Source organism: Embiotoca jacksoni, unplaced genomic scaffold, assembly GCF_022577435.1.
Source record: "Embiotoca jacksoni isolate LCO1_2020_lvr unplaced genomic scaffold, fEmbJac1.0.p SCAF_164, whole genome shotgun sequence".
NCBI lineage: Eukaryota > Metazoa > Chordata > Actinopteri > Embiotocidae > Embiotoca > Embiotoca jacksoni.
Window position 1 is genome coordinate 27,430 of NW_027185301.1, and position 12,571 is coordinate 40,000.

Here is a 12,571-nt window from a genome sequence, read left to right on the forward strand (position 1 = left end):
CTCTTCCCGTTGAAAGGTTGTTTTTCCCGCCTGCCGTCGGAGGTTCCTCTTCCCGTTAAAAGGGTGTTTTTCCCGGCTGCCGTCGGCGGTGTTTCTTCCTGTTAAAAGGGTGTTTTTCCCGCCTGCCGTCGGAGGTTCCTCTTCCTGTTAAAAGGTGAGTTTTTCCTGCCTGCCGTCGGAAGTGTTTCTTCCTGTTAAAATGGTGTTTTTCCTGCCTGCCGTCGGAGGGTGTTTCTTCCCATTAAAAGGGTGTTTTTCCCACCTACTGTCGGAGGATGTTTCTTTCTGTTAAAAGGGTGTTTTTCTTGCCTACCGTTGGAAGTTCCTCTTCCGGGTTAAAAGGTGAGTTTTTCCTGCCTGCCGTCGGAAGTGTTTCTTCCTGTTAAAAGGGTGTTTTTCCTGCCTGCCGTCAGAGGTGTTTCTTCCCATTAAAAGGGTATTTTTCCTGCCTGTCGTCGGAGGGTGTTTCTTCCTGTTAAAAGGGTGTTTTTCCTGCCTACCGTCGGAGGATGTTTCTTCCCGTTAAAAGGGTGTTTTTCCTGCCTGCCTGCCATCAGAGGGTGTTTCTTCCCGTTAAAAGGGTGTTTTTCTTGCCAGCCGTCGGAGGTTCCTCTTCCTGTTAAAAGGATGTTTTTCCTGCCTGCCGTCGGAGGGTGTTTCTTCCTGTTAAAATGGTGTTTTTCCTGCCTACTGTTGGAGGTTCCTCTTCCTGTTAAAAGGTGAGTTTTTCCTGCCTGCTGTCCGAAGTGTTTCTTGCTGTTAAAAGGGTGTTTTTCCCACCTGCCGTCGGAAGTGTTTCTTGCTGTTAAAAGGGTGTTTTTCCCACCTGCCGTCGGAGGGTATTTCTTCCCGTTAAAAGGGTGTTTTTCCTGCCTGCCGTCGGAGGGTGTTTCTTCCGTTAAAAGGGTGTTTTTCCTGCCTGCCGTCGGAGGGTGTTTCTTCCCGTTAAAAGGGTGTTTTTCTTGCCTGCCGTCGGAGGGTGTTTCTTCCTGTTAAAAGGGTGTTTTTCTTGCCAGCCGTCGGAGGTTCCTCTTCCTGTTAAAAGGGTGTTTTTCCTGCCTGCCGTCGGAAGGTGTTTCTTCCCGTTAAAAGGGTGTTGTTCCTGCCTGCTGTCAGAGGGTGTTTCTTCCCGTTGAAAGGGTGTTTTTCCTGCCTGCTGTCGGAGGGTGTTTCTTCCCGTTGAAAGGGTGTTTTTCCTGCCTGCTGTCGGAGGGTGTTTCTTCCCGTTGAAAGGGTGTTGTTCCTGCCTGCTGTCGGAGGGTGTTTCTTCCCGTTGAAAGGGTGTTGTTCCTGCCTACCGTCGGAGTTGTTTCTTCCCGTTGAAAGGGTGTTGTTCCTGCCTACCGTCTGCGTTTTTTCTTCTCGTTAAAAGGTGAGTTTTTCCTTCCCAAACTGTAGAATTGTTGGGTTTCTCTCTGACGCTGCAAAGTTCTGCTGTGAGGACAAAATAATCTGTTTTGCAAATCAATGTATTTGGTAAATAAAATGGAATCCATGCCTCCGAGAGGTCGCGTCAGAGGGATCCCGAGCTGTTCCAGGCTCGCTCTCTCTTCGCACCCGTGACGTTCTCCCTCACCTGGTCCATCCAGCCCGATGGAGCGTATACGAAGAGGTTGGTTCGATGCTCAGTTGCGTGTGGGTGTGTGTGGGTGTCGGGAGGGGGAGATTGAGGGGATCGGGGGGGTGGTACAACAACAACCGCAGCGATGTTTCTGCGTTTTGAATGCTTTTACTTGAAATATTCATTTCTGAAGTCTGTCTTTGTAAAATAAGGCCGACGCAACAAAGCGCACAATGAATGAAAAATCTTTATTTTGCAGAGCAGATTCATGAACATGCAATGACAATCAACCGCACTACGTGTGCTTTCTGTAGGCCTACCTGAGATTTGAACCGTTCCCATTCGAACTTCTTTTTAAAAATATAGAAAATAATTTAGATTTTGTAGAAAATAACAAACAAAAACCCCTCGATTTCATTCGGTGTCCGGGCGCGCCGCGAAATGGACGGAAGAGCAGGTTCTTCTCTTTCGTACCTTTGCGTCACATTCACGATAAAAAAAAAAATTAACATTTAAATACAGCGCGGACATTTGAAAACACGCAAAAGCGGCACGGCTTCCCGTTCTTCTCGTTTACGGCTTTGTGTGCAGCGCGCGGAGGAATTCCTCGAGGAGACTCTCACTGGTCCTGTTGTCTTTTGTGACTGCAAAAGAGAAAAAAATAAAAATATATATATATATCACAATCAAGCCTAAAACCAATAATATCCCCTCCCCAAAAACAAAAAAAGATCACGTCGACCTTTCGGGTCGTACCTTCCCCCCGAAGGCTTGGAGGTCATGACCCAGAGTAAATATTCCTTGGCGGCCAAGGAGTCCAGCACCTTGCTCACGTCGCTGGTGAAGCTGCCGTCTACGTGCCTCTTGCCGAACGCGTCGCCCCTCGCGTCCGTTTCCGATCTGAACGTGCACACAGGCACACAATGTAAACACCGGCCCGGAGAGGGGGGGGGGGGGGGGGAGGAGGAGGGAGAGAAAGAGAGGATGGGTGGCCGAAGGGAACTCCCAAATGCTCGATCAGCGTGGGGGAAATCATCCGGGTTTTTTTTTTTTTTGGGGGGGGGGGGGGGGTTACCGCGGGGAAGGGATTGTTTTTTTGTAAAAAAATAATTTATAAATAAAATGTATGTCTCATCACAGTGTGGTAACACATGAATCAACACAGCGGGGGAAAAGTTCAGCTGATTTATTGGAAACACAAGGAAAACATCGAGACGAAAGGAAAAGGAAAGGGTAAAAAGTGGGAAGAAGCAACGGGAAGCGTTTGATTGGTTCGAGAATTCTCTCTCGTCGTCCTGGTCCTCGTCCTCGTCGTCGTCGTCATCGAGGCGGAATCAGACACAGGCGGTTCGATTTAGGAGTTTTTGTTTGTTTTCCTTTTTTTTAAATTTTTTATTATTATTCTGGAGGAGGACGGTAGGGAGGAGGGGGGCGGCCTACTCTCTTCGGACTTGTCCCGACTTGAGCCTGGCGATGAAATCTTTGATCGCCTGGTCGTTGAGGTAGGAGCTGACGTCGCTGGTGAAGGTGCCATCGGCGTGGCGCTTGTCTGCGGTGCTAAAAAAACAACAACACAAAGCCGGAGGGCAGTTGGATATACTTTTCATATTTATATATATATATACATACGCATTATGGAACCGAGGGGGGAACAAAATGCAAAATCGATATTGAAATGAGCTTTAAAATCGGGTACGGGGGTCAATTTTAGCGACAATAGGAGATTTTATCGGCAGTTAAAGGTTCAAGTGATCGGTCGTACCGTTCAGACTTTGTACTTGTGACTTTTGCAAGTATCTTTACTCTATAAAAGAGATTTATGTTCCTTTTTTACGCATGCTCATATTGTTCCGCTGGAACGACTCGATTAAAAACGCAATAAATATGTCCTCCGCAGGTGCGCGCGTGCGGAGCCCGGAGACCGGACCGCGCCGGAGCCGGAGGTAAGGAAGCCTTTGTCGGTTGTAAGAAAAGACATACCGCGGGAGACAAGACGGAGAAAAAAAAAAAAAAGTCCCTTTTAACGGGGAGGAAATCTTCAGACGGAAACCGGCTCGGCTTTGGAACGGCGTAACCGGGACGGCGCTTCCGAAAAGAGTCCGAACGATCCGTCGGTTCCAACCGGGCGTGGCGCCGCGCGGCGCGTAATACACCCCCCGGTCCACCAGAGGACACCGTGTCAGCGTTGCGTTTTGCCTCGCCTTACGCCGGCGTCACCGGCGACGGAGAGATTTGTTTGAAGCGGCTCGCGGGAAATTGTTGTCACGCAAACGGAGTTATCGGAACCCGGACCGTGACCTTTACCTTACTTTATCCCTCGGCGTACGGCGCTGTACTTTTCACGCCTCGGCGAGGCAAAACACGACGCCGACGCGCCGTCCTCGACCGCCGATTCCGACTTTAGCGTTAATACCGGGACCGACGTGTCGCATAAATGAAAAAGGAAATGTACGTTTGTTTGTTTTTTTGTCCCCCTTCTCCCGCGAATCATCTCGGGGACCCCTCAGTTGAACGTAGCGACCCTTTCGAGGGGGGCCCCGACCCCTAGTTTGGGAAGCGAGCTGCACGTGAGGCGGTTTGTCGCGCGACGGCTTTCTGACCCGCTCCTCTTGTTGTTCATCAGCCACCGAACGAAGTCCTGCGCCTTCCTGTCCTGCAGATATTTGCTGTAGTCGTTGGAGAAGGTCCCCTCCGAGTGCCTCTTGGCGTCGGCCGGCCGCCGGGGCGCGTCGTCCGTCTCGCAGCTGCGGCGGGGAGAAAGGCGGTAAACGTCCGGTCGCCCCCGGGCGGTAAGGCCGTAAAAGTACATCAAATCAAATCAAATCGGTTCCAATAGTGGGGGGTCCATAAATTACATATGGGGTTCACGATGGCATTGCGTTGTGTGATATTAATGGGAAATGAAATCCCAAAGAGTTTGTTAAAGAGTTAGTAAAATGAAAAAAAAAAACCGCGAAAAGGGAAAGAAAAAAAAGCCCATTTTTGCTCCAAATGATATATATATATATATATATATATATATATATATATATATATATACATATACATATAAATATATATGTATATATTTTAATTTTTTTTTACACGCAGCTGAATTTGTCAACCGTATTCTTCCCTTCGAAAGTGGCTATTATCGCGACGTGTCTATTATTTGGGAGAAGATGACACGGAGTACAGTTTGGTCAGCAATCTGTCTGATGACTATTTTCTTAAAAAAAAAAATATATATATATATATATGTATCGTTTAGCTTTTAAAAGGTGAGAAAATAGTGAAAATGGCTGCTATTATTCCCCGAAGCCCCTGAAGTGAACGTATTCACATTGCGTCCTTATTAATTAAAAAAAAAAAAAAAAAAAAAAAAAAAAATTTATTAAAGCAACCATTTAAAAAAGAAAATTCTTTGAAGTGGAGTTGACGGTCGTAGAAAACTAAGAAACGAATAAATATTCCCCTTCGATTGGGCCGAACAAGTAAAATGTGTCAAAAAGTTGATATAAAAAAAAAAAAAGCCCCCGTTAGTTTTAGGTTAATCCTCCAATTATTTAATCAACTGATCATTCGGGGTCTAAAGTACTTTTTACTGTCGTTGTTGTTGTTGGGCCTGAGAAAAAAAAAAAAAGATAAAACGGGACATCCTGAGATGACAGGGACATAAGAAAAAAAAAAATGCTGGTCATGTAAACGTTTGGTGACGACTCGTACCTCGAGCTGCCGTCGGCCTCGTGCAGAGGAACCAGGACCAGGAGGACGGCCGCCAGGGAGCGGATGCTTCTCATGGTCGGAAACCTGTGGACGGCGCACGGCAAAAAAAAAAAAAAAATCAACCAAATAAAACAAACAAAAATACGAGCGAGTTTTCCCGGAAAGCTAAAGCGGTTCCCGCCCCCGATCGCGACGAGATGAAACTCACCTTTTCTTTCTTTCCTTTCCTTCTCAAAAAGAAATAGCCAGTGCCGTTAGTTCCTGCGCTCGGGTCGCCGGTGTCCGTTTCTAACCGCCTCCTCTCGCTCTGAAGCCTTATATAACGGACGAGGAGGACGGGATCTGCTCGGGTGGGGCAGGGTTTTTTTTTTTTTTTTTTTAGTAAACCACTCTGCCACGTCCACCTGTTACTCTCGACCCATTAGACGCTGGGAGGAGAGGAGGGGGGGGGGGAAGGGGGGGGGGGAGACGCACTCGCACGGGCCGACTCGACGAGCCGAGCGTTTGTCCGGGACGAGGGAAGGCGTCCGTTCATGCGTGACGCCAGCTGGTACTTAGGTGTCGAGATCAAACAACTCGGGCTCATCTCATCAAACAGAAAAGGCGCTTTAACGCGCTACTGCCGTGAGTCAGTATTTGCCGATTGTTTCCGATCGCGTTGGGGGGGGAAAAAAAAAAAAAAACCAAACGGAAACAGTCCGTCGCTCTCACCGCACGGAGCGGCGGTTATCTGGGTTTAAAGTGGGCCGCGGATCGATGAAGCGTTTCTCCAAAAACCGCACGCAGACGTTTTAGATTCACCCTTAAAAAATAGTAATAAAAAAACAACAACAACAACAACAAAAAAAGAATTTCACGTCTGTAAAACAGTCACACGTGCAAAATGTCAACCGGTCAGTTTGTGAATTTGCGTTACGGAGCCTCGGCGTTGGGATTTGTACCCGGCGAGCGTCTTCGCCGGTTTGGGAGCGGGAAGTGACCGTATTTGGACGAGCTGAGGGGGGGGGGGCGGAGCCTAGCGGTGGAACTGACTCCGGGAAAGCCGCCGACGCTACGTCCTGCCCACCGACGGATCAAAAAAAAACAACAAAAAAAAACCAGCAAAATCACTCGCGGAAAAACGCGCGTGGAATTAGTAGTCGACGAGAGAAGTGGAACGGGAGTCTACGGAGGCGACCTCTAGCGGCAGCCGGCGGTATGGCGGCTTTGGCGTCGGCCCGGTGTTTCGCGCGTTTCATTTCTTACGGAAACGAGTTGAATCGGCGGCGCGTGAGTTTAAAAAAAGACACAAAAAAAATTAAGCAGGACACGTGTCAAAGACTCATAGTCAATATTTAATCTTTATTGTTTTGGTAAAGGCTTCACATGACAACTGATACGTCTTAAAGATTTGGCAGAAGTAGAAAATCAGCATGATTATTTCGGGTGCGTCGTGTAAATACGTCGCGATACAAAAGCCTCGGGCGTCGTCCCCCCCCCCCCCCTCCCCCTCACGGCGCAGTTTTGACTTTCGGTCCTTTACGCGCGTTGTCCAGCCGAGGGTGGACAAACGAGCGTTTTAAACCTCATCAAATAAAATCCCAATTTTCCCCCTACGGGCGTAAAAAGATTCGGAGTCGCCGTTTCCAGAGAGATGTCACGGGTTTGAGTGACGACGTCGTCGCCCCTTACGCAAAGCACCTCTTCAGGAAGTGAGTCATGTGTGGGTGTACACGTGCCGATTGGCCGAGCCGTCCAGCCCGTGATCTTTGTCCGTGTACCACTGGGGGAGGAAAAAAAAAAAAGAGTTTGTGAATATCGCGGCGACACCGGACTCGAATTTGCCCCTCCGGGTCTCGGGGATCGCTCACCATGGCCTCGAAGTCCACCCCCTCCTCCACGAGGGCTTCCGAGATCTCGGCCGCCTGCTGGAAGTGAACGTTGTCTGGAAAAAGGCGGAAATATCGAGGGGGAAGGAAAAGGAAAAATATAAAAAAGTCACGGCCCGGAAATGGAAGTATTTGGACGAGCGTCCCGACGTCGCCGCGGCGACGATCTGTTTACAGTGGCCGAAATGTCAAATGCGGAAAGAGATCTCACCGTCAGCCGTTCCGTGAACCAGGAGGGTAATCCACACCGTGGAAATTCTTGGCCCTGGCGGGTCACCGTGGAGTTCTGGACAACGTCGACGTATTGACACGTTTACGGACGAAGACGGGCAACGACGAGGAGGAGGGGAAGGGAAGGCGGGAAAACTTACCAAGTAGGCGTCCACGTTGTCGGTAGGCTCCGTCATGTAGCGCTCGGTGTAGATGGAGTCTGTCGGGTGTGGGGGGGGGGGGGGGGGGAGGGGGAAGGGGACGATCGCAGAGATGAGACGTCGGGTTTTCGGTCGACGCGTAGAAATAACGTGAGCCGCCGCCGGCATAAAGTCCGCACGGTCGACGCGAAGAGAAAAATGAAAATACCGTAATATTCCCACTTGGAGACCGGAGCCACCGCCGCGCCGCATTTGAAAACTCCGCTGCCGGAACCCAGAACCATGGACGTCACGTAGCCGCCGTAGGACTGCGGGAGACGTGGACAGCTCAGGGCGAGGCGCGAGGGACAACCGAGAGCCAAACGTGAAGTTTAATTTTGAAGAGCTACGTATCTGCGCCCTCTGAAGTTTGCGCGAGCGGCCGAAGCTGGAGGACTCGAGAGTCGGGGTGCGCCGGTCGTCGTCGGCGTAAAACACTTACCCAGCCCCAAATAGCAACTCTGTCTTTGTCGATGAAGCCCATTTTGATGAATTCCCTTTAAGGTAAAAAAAAAAAAAAAAAGAAAGAAAGAGATTTGATTTTATTGGGGATCATCATCATCATCATCATCATCACTACTCCCTCCCCCCCGTGACATTTCCAGCAACGCTAACGCCGAGCCTGTCGGCTCCGGAAAACAAGTCGAGTCCTGTTTGATCAGTCGTTTCCCGGATCAAAGTGCGAAAGCTGTTTGTTTGATTTTGACACTGACTTTTGTCGCCCTCCTCCTCCTCCTCCTCCTCCTACTCATCTCATCTCATCTCTTTTTTTTTTTTTTTGTTTTGTACCTGGCCGCCGTTATCTGATCTTCCACCTCATGGGTTTCCCAGACCCTTGTAGATTTCATGCATTAGCTTGTCGCCCTGGAAACCGCTTCCCCTTCCGTCGAAGCTCGCCACGATGACTTTCTCGGCGCTGGCCAGGTGGGTGGACCAGCTCACCCGAGTAGATGAAGTCGGCTTTCTGACTGCAGGGGGCCCGCGTACCTGGAAGGGGAGGTCGGGGGAGAGGAGGGGGGGGGGGGGAGGGGGGCAATTGAGTTTTACGATCGGTTTACGACTCCTTTTAAAACAGTATAATATATATATACATATATTTTATTGCTTAAAAAAAAAAAAATGTCTTACACATCTAGCAGTAAAGGGTACTTTTTGGACTCGTCGAACCCCGGAGGCAAAAACATCTGGTACCAGAGATCTGTCCAAAAATACATCCATTAAAAGACACCGAGGACGATTTCAACAGTGTTGTTTTTGGACGTAAAACCAATTCTACACCGGGTACAATATTTACGATATATATATATATATATATTGTGTGTGTTTACGCAGCGGGGCGGAGGTATTAAATACGATTTCTCTCGGCGCAAATATCAGGGAAATGAAATAGGAAGCTGTTAAACGGACGTACTGTATTCGCCCAGTTTGAGGGAGCCTCGACGCATGGAGGGCATGTCGATGGCGGATATGCCGCTCGGCGAAAGCCTTGTTGTCCTCCAACACTTTGAGCTCTGGGGGGGGGGGGACGAAAAAAACAAACAAATAAATACAGGGAGCGCCCCGTTTTTCTGTCCCGGATACGACGCGAGAATCACTCGCGGACGCTCGTGACTCACGTTTATTGTCCCTGTTGTCCATGAGAGAATGGCTCGGGATGTCGGGACCTGCGGGGGTTAAAAAAAAAAAAAAGTGACGACGTGACGGTCATTTATACGGTACGTTGTAGAGAAAGAGCGAGCAAGAAAAAAACAACAAAAAACAACAACAAAAACTTACCGCTGCAGCTCAAACGGTAGAAGGAGGCGTTGTGGCTGAAGTAGGCCGAGTTGTATTGGCAGCGTTCGCGCCAGGTCGCAAGTCAGACACTTGGTGTCTTGAGCGGTCCACCTGACACACACACACCACACACACACACACACACACACACACACACTGTAAGTCTGAGGGAATTGTCTGAAATACCAAAAAAAGAAATAGCGGGTGTGTAAAAACGAAGAGGCTTACTTGTAAACGTTCCTTCCTCCCGGCTTGCCGCCCTGTTGGTTGCTGGAATAGTACCTGCGGAGTAATCGGGTGCGGACGAGTCAGCTGATTTGACTTGCCGTTAATGTATATATGTATATATATATATATATATGTATATATATATGGGCGAGCAGGGGGAGGGGGGGCCTAAAAGACGGCACCTGGGTTATCCGCCGGACCTTTAGTCGACGCAGTAGTCCAAAAAAAACCCAACCTGGTTAGCGCTGTGACGCAGTCGCAGGGTCACGCGACGCGTATCGGGCGAGTCCAACGCTCGCACGTCGTAACTTCAAATATGCTTACCGAGCAGGAAAAAAAAGGACAGCAAGAAAGAAAGGGAAAAAACGAGACCGATGCGGAATTTGCAATACGACCGAGGGCCACTAGGGGCTCCGTAGACTCCGGCGGAACTTGTTTGGCGAAGTATATGGTCATATATAGTTTTTTAGCGCAACGGTGTCATTTGCCAAAGTTGCAACCTTGTTATTGGTTTTCCCGTGGGCCGTCTAAAAATTATACTGTCGTTCGTTTGAAATTAGGCCGAAAAAAAACCAAAAACAACAGTGTTTTTTTTGTTTGGGGGGGGGGGGGCGTGTCTGTTTGACGGTCGGGGTTGGATTTTCGGGGCGATTCGCCATCCCCACTTACACGCTGTCTTCCATCACTTTCAGGATGTCGACGACTTCCCATTCTCCGGTGTGGTGACGGGGCGTAGCCATGCCCTGCGGGGAAAAGAGGCAGAACAGACGGCGTTGGAAATGAACTAGTCGTGAAGGATAATACGGAAGGGGAGGCGGGGGGGGGACGATTTAGGTTTTGGCGCACCGGCGTAAAAATGTCCGAAGAATGGGCCGGGTACCCACCTTAACCACGTGATGGATGTGCTTGTACTGCTTGGCGTCGGTCATGAGCAGGAAATAGCTGTCGTTTGGAGCGAAAACCGGTTCCGGCGGAGAGAACTGGGAAGCAAGAAGGAGAATACGTGTCACGTGGGGGCGCGGCGTAAGCCGGGCTTTAAAAATGAGGGGTTTCGGTTCCGCGGGGTTTTTTGTCGTTGGCGTTTGTCAATATTTGGCTCACGTCGGCCGATTTTTGTTGGAAGTATTTTCGGGGAGGACAACGGAGCTCTACGGCACAGAGGGGAAAAGGGTATTGGGTGAAAATAACGTCCACGGTAATAATCAGAGCGTAATCGTGGCGGTGGTCGCCGGTTGGGCTTTTTTGGTTGGATTTGCGGATGAAGAAAGACCAAAAAAAAAAAAGGAAATAGCGTTTAACGGCGTGGTAACCGAACGTACCCGTTCCGATCCAGCCGGGTTGTGCTCGTCAACTTCAGGTCCTGTAAAAAAAGAGTTTATTTGGGTTGTTAAAATGAGCGGCGCCCCGACCCAGAAAGTACAAACAGGACGAGGCGTCACAAAATGAGAACGTAGAACGAGGGAATAGCCTCGTAACGTGACTCGTTTCACCTCCACGGGATTCCAGCCGGATACGTTGAAGTTGTAGATCTGAAGGACGAGGTGGTTTTGGACCCTCTTTAGCCACTGGACGGCCAGACGGTGGTCGGTCGCCCACGTCACCGTCGCCAAGTAGTGTTCACTGGGGGGGGGGGGGGGGGGGGGGGGAGAAAACGGGGACGACGGGTGAAAAAAATCTCCTCCGGTTTCCTCGGCGGGCAATAAGGTAGGCGGGCGGGGTAGCGGCCGTCAGATTACGTGGAGGCGAACATGTCCGGGACCTTCACTTCCGTGATGTCCGTCAGGTTGTCGGCGTCCGCGAACGAACAGCTTGGCGACGGGGGTTGGGAAGTCCCCGGCTGCGGCGAGAAAAGGAAAGCGCAAAATAACGTTTCGGGGGCCCGAGTCGAACTCGACGACGGCGGGCTGTTCAAGTAGTCAAATGATGACACCCCCACCCCCCACCCCCCCCCCCCCCCACACACACACACACACCTTTGGATACGGGATGGAGACCGTGCTGGGGTACTGGCCCTCTCCGTACCAGGAGTACTCGATGGCGTGCACCTCGGTGTCGTTGAACTGGGCGTAAGCCACGTACTTCCCTCCGGGCGACCACCAGAGGCCCTGATTGGACGAGAACATCTCCTCTGGGGGGGAGGGGGGGTTGTACAAAACGGAGTTAGCGTCGTAGCTTGAAAAGTTCACTTTCCGTACTCTTTTTTTTTTTTGGAGGGGGGGTGGGGGGGAATACGTACTCGTATAGCGCGGCACGTTTCCCTACTTTGCCGGGTAGTACGCAGTATTGAGACGCGGCCTTTCGGACTTGCACTTTCCCTGAACTATTTTGTTCCTGAAGGTCATTTAGCCGAGCGGTTTCCCAACCTCAGTTTGGGGTACCTCCTCGGGCTTCACGAGACCGCGAGACGATTAACGGCGTCATTACCGACCCCCCCCTTCGGGCTCGAGACGGTTGTTTTAAACGAATCCGAGCCGAGCGCGGGGAGAGCGGACGGGAAAAACCGGAGCAAAAGTATTTTGACATTATAATAAAAGACTTGGAGAGAAGTAAAAATAGTTCTGAAAAACAGCCGACAGATTTTTTTTTTCCCTCGGAGCGGGGCGTAATGAAACGTGGCGACCGAGATAAAGCACACGTGACGACGTTAAATGTACGGCGGAGGGTTCCCGCCCCGTGCGTGACAGTGAGGGGCGTTGCGCAATGTCGGGAGGGATGAACGCAATCACATCTGGAGGCGATCGGGCTCGCGATACGGGGGGATTTCTCCGCCGAGCGTGAACGCAATCTGTCGGAAACAGTCAATTAAGAACCGCAACTCCCCCTCCAACCGGACATGGGAAAAACAAAAAAGGCAAACAAAAAAGAAAAGAAAATGTAAACGAGAGCGGGAAAGCCCTCACGGCAACGTTCCTCTTACCCTCGTACACCCAGTCCGGGACGCCGTTCAAAATCCTATTCTCCTCGCCGTTGAAAGTGACCCGCTGCGGCGGAGACGTGGGACGGCTCTTTACGTACACATTGTT

The 12,571-nt window shown here is 50.2% G+C and overlaps 1 protein-coding gene and 1 pseudogene across 1 annotated transcript; both read right to left on the reverse strand.

Annotated features, from left to right (window-relative positions):
* Positions 1–2,253: 2,253 nt before the first annotated feature.
* On the reverse strand, positions 2,254–5,299 carry LOC138199157 (glucagon-1-like; the record flags this gene model as incomplete). The annotated part of the gene is given in 4 exon segments (XM_069151096.1): positions 2,254–2,461; positions 3,002–3,118; positions 4,162–4,305; positions 5,267–5,299. Coding segments are annotated over 4 exon segments (502 nt in total), but the record flags the coding sequence as incomplete, so codon positions are not given.
* Positions 5,300–6,593: 1,294 nt separating this feature from the next.
* The window catches only part of LOC138199159 (voltage-gated inwardly rectifying potassium channel KCNH7-like), a 31,063-nt pseudogene continuing 25,085 nt past the window's right edge, over positions 6,594–12,571 (reverse strand).